General features: G+C 35.3%; 2 protein-coding genes across 2 annotated transcripts; both read right to left on the reverse strand.

The window, feature by feature from the left end:
* Window positions 1–5,485: 5,485 nt before the first annotated feature.
* LOC147497137 (protein FAR1-RELATED SEQUENCE 5-like) lies at window positions 5,486–6,534 on the reverse strand. The gene is made up of 2 exons (XM_086562770.1): window positions 5,975–6,534; window positions 5,486–5,843 (listed from the first exon to the last, which is right to left on the reverse strand). Exons 1-2 carry the CDS (start codon window positions 6,532–6,534, stop codon window positions 5,486–5,488), a joined length of 918 nt encoding a protein of 305 aa, XP_086418896.1.
* A 1-nt stretch (window position 6,535) lies between these two features.
* Window positions 6,536–6,976, reverse strand: LOC147497138 (protein FAR1-RELATED SEQUENCE 5-like). Its single transcript, XM_086562771.1, has one exon. The coding sequence runs from the start codon at window positions 6,974–6,976 to the stop codon at window positions 6,536–6,538; it is 441 nt and encodes a 146-aa protein (XP_086418897.1).
* Window positions 6,977–7,647: the final 671 nt, after the last annotated feature.

The raw sequence follows: 7,647 nt of genomic DNA on the forward strand, positions 1-7,647 counted from the left end.
AAGCTAGTTTATTCGCCATGAGAATTGGTTTAAATTGCCTCCCATGCTAATTATTAGTTGGTAGAGATTGCCATGAATAATTAGGGATTAGAAAGACCCAATCTTTATGTGAAAACATATAGATTAGGATTACAACAAATCTATGCTAGTTTATTAAGTTGAATTCAAAGTGAAATCAAATCCCCCTAATTCCTTCTCGATATTCACATCTTAGTATTGAATTGTCGTAGTATAAATTACATCATTTCTATTAGTATTCAATCACCACATTAGTATATTTTCATTTCATTACTCTCATTGTTTTTGTTAGAATTAATTAAACTAGGAAACGTTACATCTAAACGAGCTAGGAGTGGAACTAATTCTCTACTCCACATATTGAACGATAACGAGAGTAGAACTTTGATCATATAGCGTAAATATCATTTAGTTTTACTTATTCATAGCATAACTTGTTAAGAGTGGGTAAAACTATTGTTTTTACATTTGTCAAAAATGAGCTCAGAAGGACGGGTTTGTATGATCTTGTGATGGGAGCATACGAGCATCAGGATTCAGTATTGGTCTCTGCATTTGTGGAGAGGTGGAATTCAGAGACCAACACATTTTATATGCCATTTGGGGAGATGACTATCACTTTGGATGATGTCTCCCAACTCCTAGGAGTCTCGATAAAAGGAAGAGCCGTGCAAGGGAACATTGATATGAAGTTGGAACAGACTCAAAACATTCTTAATCACACTTTTAATATATCGTTGGGAGCGATTAAGGAGGAGTTGGAAGCCAGCCACTTCATATCAAAAGTAAGGTTACAATTCCTAAAGCATCAAATGGGCGGGAAGGTGCATGATAGTGCGATTAAACTAAAAGGGGGTGTGAAGAAGGCGTCGACTTTGATAGAGGTACAGCGTGCCGTCAGAGGTTATTTGTTATACTTTTTTAGATGTACTCTCTTCCCCGACAAGTCTGGGACTGCAATGCCTGTTTGTTACTTGAGGTTGTTGTTGAAGTTTAGCGAGATCAATGAGTATGCGTAGGGTGCAGCAATACTTGCATACTTGTACCATGGTCTGGGGGCTGCCACAGGTGGCAAAGTGAAAGGCATTTCAGGCTATTTCACTCTCCTACAGGTAAATATTTAGTATTTTCATTTATATGTTACCCGTTTATTTCCCCTATCTTATTAGTATTTTAATTGTATGTGTATATAAATATAGGCGTGGATCTACGAGTACTTCCTGTGCTTCAGGCCAATCCTAAACCTGGTGTATGAGTTAACCCAGCATCGATGTCATAGGCACTTAATTGCCGCTCCGCACTATGCTAACAAAAAACATGCATTGTAGTGTTTTCGAAAATTTCTTGATGAGACAACTTGTTTGATGGTAAGTATATGGGCTTGCTTAATATTTTATTGATTAATTAATAGTTAGAGTATGTGATTACTGATTTATTTTCTCATATAACAGATTGAATGGTGGCCCTACAATAATGTTAGAGCTTTACGCCCGGTGGATGATATTGTTTAATTTGAGGGCTTTATATGCTTTTTTGGTGTCATGGAGGTTTATGTTGTTTGTAGGGTAGTCCGTCAGTTGGGTCACCTGCAGCTTATACTCGCCAATCCTCCACAGCCAAATGTCACGACGAGAACTACCAACGGACGTGGATATGAGGTCAAATGGAATCTTGCTTCGTCATATTGGACAACATAGGAGAATCACGTGATCCAACCCCAAAATCGAGGACCCCCATAAAGTTATCCATGGGAGTGTGAGTTTGGCTACATAGAATGGTATGAAATGAATACTCACATTCGAATGATAAATCTTCAGCTTCCTATTAATTTCTCCCTGCAGACATTTCCTAGTTCCCTAGGAACTCGACTAGTCAGTTTTGTGCTTTTAGAATTGTAGTTTTGCTCTTTAAAACTGTATACGCTAAATTAGGTTTGCATTTATTTTTACAGAGCAACTTTCTCAACAAAACTACTCTCATGCTTGAGAAAGGTCTGCAATTGGGTGGGCCTGTGATTCCCGAGGAAGCAAGGAGATCGTTCCACGAAGCGGAAAACTTGACCCGGTGCAAGTTTATTGGTGGGCGTTGTCGTCGTGATCGTGTCTAAAGTTAGAGCTTTGAAGTTGGATTAGGGTTTTGTATATAGATTAGTGTTTGATTGGATTAGGGTTTGGTTAGGGATTAGGGTTTGAATTTGGATTAGGGTTTGGTTGGATTAGGGTTTGAAGTTTGAATTTGAAGTTTGAATTTATATGTTTGAAGTTATTTTATATGAATTTTGAATTTGAAGTGATGTATATGAATTTGAATAAGAAAATGTCCGTTTGAATTTGAAGTTGAATTTGAATTTGAATTTGAACATGAATTTGAGTTTGAGTTGGAATATGGTTTGATGTATACAAATATGATTTGATTTTGAACATGACTTTGAGTTTAAATTTTAATATGGTTGTATGTATATGAATATGAAGTTGAAGTTATGTGCGTATATGAATTTGGTTAGAATATGAAATGAACTAAATCAAATAGTAAATTTGCTTTGATTTTGGTCCAAACGACCCACCCAGGCCATACATCACCATAGAAAACGATCCCCACACATCGTTCACAAAGAAAACTAGCCTTAACGACCTCTACAGATTGCTGGTCTATAGAGCCAAATGATATGATTAGGTCGTTTAGGTCTAAATTGAAGCGGTCTGAAGAGGTCATTTATAATGATTCCTAGCAGTCTGGCAAGATCGTTTAGAGTGATTCTGAGCAGTCTGACAAGATCGTTTAGAGTGAAATTCAAATTCCACGTCAAATTCATATTAAAATGTGAAATTCAAATTCAACATCAAATGATTATTCAAAAGTCAAATTCAAATTCAATGTCAAATTCAAATTCAAATGTCAAATTGAAATTCAACAGCAAATTCAAATTCAATGTCAAATTCAAATTCAAACGTCAAATTCATATTCAACGTCAAATTCAAATGCAAACGTCAAATTCAAATTCAACGTCAAATTCAAATTCAAACTTCAAATTCAAATTCAACGTCAAATTCATACTCAACGTCAAATTCTTATTCAAATGTCAAATTCATATTCAATGTCAAATTCAAATTCAAATTCAAACGTCAAATTCAAATTCAACAGCAAAGTCAAATTCAAATACAACGTCAAATTTATATTCAACGTCAAATTCATATTCAAATGTCAAATTCATAACGAAACCCTAATATATATACAGAACCCTAATCCTTAACCAAACCCTAATCTATATACAAAACCCTATTGGTTAGTGAGTTTAGGGGTTCAACAACCAATCAAGATTGCAAAATTGTCAAAAATGAGCTGGTGTCAGCTTTTGTATACACCTAATTAAACCAAAACCATCAAGCCAAAGCCCACACCAACGGAATTTCCTATAGAACTTAGAGATCAAAACATGCATAAATCAACATTAGATAACATTACGCAACAAAATACATACAAGCACTTATTACAAATTTACATCAAAAACATATCTGAAGATGTCTTACATACATGAACAAACAGCATTAGACATCTCTTACATGAATAGACAGAATAGAGATCTTTTACATCAACAGATAGCAGAATTTACATACATCAAATAACTAATTAAGGGTAATTAAACCAAAACCATCCAGCCAATGCCCACACCAACCAACAAACTCACAATTTTGGCAGTAAAAACATTTTTCTTCATTGAATCATTTTCCTTCTTCAATACTCTATAAAAGTTTATTTTCCCTTCTCCACATACGACTAATATTTCCCTGATATCGGTCATTAAGTATCTCCAATGTTTCATTGCGACGTTGAAAATTACTCAATGTATTAGTGCGACTCGGCATATTAGTGAAGCGCAGCTCATCAAGATGGGACCAAGCTTCAAGTGAGATGTGGCTACATTGACCTGGATTGATAGAGGAATCAGACATTCCTATGTTAAAGAGGAATTGACAGAGGAACCAATTGAGTTATCTAACAAAGTTCATTCTTAGGGTTCTAAGTTCTAAGAAGCAGACGTTGAGTAGTTGGGTTTATTTTCGTACTATGTTAAGTAATATGTTAAGTGAGAAATACAAATCAAAATCTAATTATAAATATCTAGACTTTTACCCTGAACGACCCAGTGAGGTCGCAGAGAAGTATTAGAAATGATCTCTTTAGATCGCTCATCAGCCCTCTAAATGACCTCATAAGATTGTTTAGGTTTATATCCCAGTGACCTCTTCAGACTGCTCATCTGCCCTTTAAACAACCCCATAAGATCATTTAGGTCTATATCCCAGCGATCTGCAGAGGTCATTAAGGCCAGTTTCGTCTGTAAATGATATTTGGGCATCGTTTTGGATGGTTTTGTGAAACCTGGGTGGGTCGTCTGGACCAAAATCTAATCAAATTTTTTATTTGATTTTAGTTCATTTTATATCCAAACCAAATTAATATATGCATATATCCAACCAAATTCAAACTCAAATTCATTTGATATCCAACAAAACTCTAATCAAACTTCAAACCAAAACCATTTCATATCCAAACCAAGTTCATGTCATATCCAACCAAATTCAAATTCAAATTCATGTTCAAATTTCAAATGTCAAATTCAACGTGAAATTCAAACGCAGATTTTCATACTCATATACAAACGCACATAACATGAAATTCAAACGCACATAACCAAAATCTAAATTCATATACATAACTTCCTGGCTTCATACATAAATGATTCTAACTTCAAATTCCAAATTCGAACCTACTATACATAAGTTCAAATTCCAAATTCATATATATAAGTTCAAATTCAAACGCAAATGATTCTAACTTCAAATTTTAAATTTAACTTCTTCACCATCTCTATCTTCATTGTCGTCATCACCATCTCTATCTTTTTCATCGTCATCATCTCTATGATCATCCACATCCTCAATCTCCTCATTAATAACTGTCAAGTAAGAAAGTGATGACAAATGTCAATTTTACAGTGAACTCCAAATAAGAAAATTTAGTATACTAGGAATGAATGAAAATGAAAATCACTTTACTTACTTATCCCCTTCTTCCTATTTGGATTTTGTGGACAATTTCATTTGTCGTGATTAACACCAACCTGGTTACAACTAGTACTTCTTCTACATGTCTTCCCTTTGGTAACTTTTGCAATGCCTTTATCCAAACCTCCTTTTATTCTAGTACTACTTTTGTAAACCTTCAATTCCTTTTTCCATCCCTTAGTTTGTGAGATATTGTGATTCATAAGTAAAACTTTTGAGGCATTAATTGCAGGTTGTGAGTTTTCATTGACAGTGCATGAATCGACAACTGAAATCTTGGTCCCGTCATTAGTCTTCTTTATTTCCTTTAGCTCCAGTGATAGTGCTTGCAATCTTTTCAACATCAATTGGTAAGTCTCATCTGATTCAGCCGCTTCATAGACTAATTGATTGGCAACCATTTAAAGTTGCGTAGTTCTTAGTACCTCAGAATTCTCATGGCCATTTACTAGTCCACCGTCATACTCAGCTCTATATTTGTTAGCCCATTTCATCCATATCTTTAGAATAAAGTGATCGGGTATCTCTATATCACGACACTGAAAAACCTTTACAAGGTGTCCACAGGGTATCCCTAGGAACTCGAAAAGTTTGCATTCACAGTTACCTTGTTTTGTGGTTGAGTTGAACTTCACCTTCCGCTCAAGCTGATCACCTTCCACTCGAGACTTGTAAGTGTAGGTCCTGTAGCCATCACTACCTTTTTCATCATCATCCAAGACATACTCAGCTCGTGCTTTCTCACATTCTTTCTTGAACCTATCATACACATTCCTCGTATACACTTTTGATGCACTCTTTAAAAGAAAGGCATTACTATCGACGATGCGATCCTAGTGTTCTGTAGTATAATCCTCTCTTTTTCTTTTTGAACAATTCTACTCAAACACCTATCATTCTTTAACACAAACTCTCTAAGAGTTGTAGTTGAATGGAAAAAATTCTTGTAAAAGGAATTCATACCTTCAGAACGCCCAGTAGTATTAGTGCCAGCATAGAAAATATCCAGGTGATAAACCGGTGCCCATTTTTCTTGAATCTCATATAGTCCTATGAGCCATTCATTCTCCACCAACTCATATGTAGGCATCAATTCCTTCCACTTCGTTTCGAAAGCACTAGGAATATAAGTTTCCCGAATACACATTTTGATAGCTTTTTTGAAAGATGGCCTCTTGAAATAAACATGTGGAAGTTTTTCAGGGAATTTCTTCAAAATTTGCCATAGGAAAAATCTATGTCGTGTATTTGGGAAATCCTTTGCAATAGCCACCGTCATAGCTCTGTCTTGATCTGTGATGATTGAAGATGGGGCATGCCCGCCCATGGCTGCATGCCAAGTCTGAAAATCCCACTCAAAAGATTCTTCTATCTCATCCAAAAAGAGTGCACAACCAAACTTGATTGACTGCATGTGGTGGTTTACTCTAGTAAACGGTGCAAATGGCATTTCATATATGTTGAACCTCACCAAAATACTGAAATTGTATATGTGAAAGACCACCTACCCAGAAAAAATTTATTGCTTGTGCTTCGCTATCCATCTGTATTGCGTAGAAGAAATTAGGGTCTTTTATACTCTTATTCTTAAAAAAAATTAGCACTGCGGTTGCATCACCTTTGACAGGTTTCTTATACTCCTTCGACGGACCTAAGTGGTTCCAAAAATCTCTGTCAAAAAAACCATTTTCTAGTCCGTCAAGTATATCAGCAATTTTATTCACAGGTATGCCTTTATCACGAAACGAGTCAATCAACATCTTAGCTGCAACAGGCAAATTTTTGCAGACAGGCATGCACATCCTTTTTGTCGGACTAACAAGGTTGTGATTGTGCGCACCAACATACTTCACCACTTTCCATAATCCACTGACTTGTTTTCTCACTCTCATTGTTGATAAACAACTGCATTTCATCATATTCGTGTTTCTCTTCTTGTTTATTACTTCTTTCTCGAACCCCTCATCTGTATTTTTTTTTACTCGTTCTATGTAAGTCCCAAAACGCTCGCAAGTCATTTAACAAGTATTCACTTCGTCTAAATGTGGAATTATTTTTTGGATACTTCGAGTAACGGCACTAAATCCCAATGCTTCTCTGTAGTCTATATAAAATTTTTTGCACAATTCAAACTTGTAAAATTCATCCCAAAATACAAAATCTTTTTGCTATCAACTATGTCTATGTCGTCTCGAGTTGGACGAGAAGACGAAGCGGCCTCATTTTCATTTTCCTCAGATACTCCAGTATGAAAAAAGACGTCATCAATTGATTCTACATAAAACACAATAGATAATCAGTTGAAAGCTAGAGAAGGAAAAAAAAATAATCATCTCTAAGATTTTCATCTGCCAATTGAAAACAAGTTGAATATATAAGTTGAAAACCCCCAACATCAAAACAAGTTCGGAATCAATATCAAATAATTTCGAAATATAACTTGGCAATATAAGTAGGGTGCAAACAACTTTGTCAGTCAAATATAAGTATGCAAAAATTAATGTTTGGTCACCTAATTTCGAAATATAACTTGGCAATATAAGTAGGGTGCAAACAACTCTTT

The sequence above is a fragment of the Coptis chinensis genome, chromosome 5 (assembly GCF_015680905.1).
Source record: "Coptis chinensis isolate HL-2020 chromosome 5, ASM1568090v1, whole genome shotgun sequence".
NCBI classification, from domain to species: domain Eukaryota; kingdom Viridiplantae; phylum Streptophyta; class Magnoliopsida; order Ranunculales; family Ranunculaceae; genus Coptis; species Coptis chinensis.

Excerpts from the sequence above, each read along its gene's own strand:
- LOC147497137 (XM_086562770.1), bottom strand. The coding sequence starts at position 6,534 with ATGCCATTTGCACCGTTTACTAGAGTAAACCACCACATGCAGTCAATC. Across the intron at positions 5,844-5,974 it reads TTTGTGTTAAAGAATGATAG|GTTCAAGAAAGAATGTGAGA; the intron begins GTGTTTGAGTAG and ends TGTGTATGATAG.
- LOC147497138 (XM_086562771.1), bottom strand. The coding sequence starts at position 6,976 with ATGAGAGTGAGAAAACAAGTCAGTGGATTATGGAAAGTGGTGAAGTAT.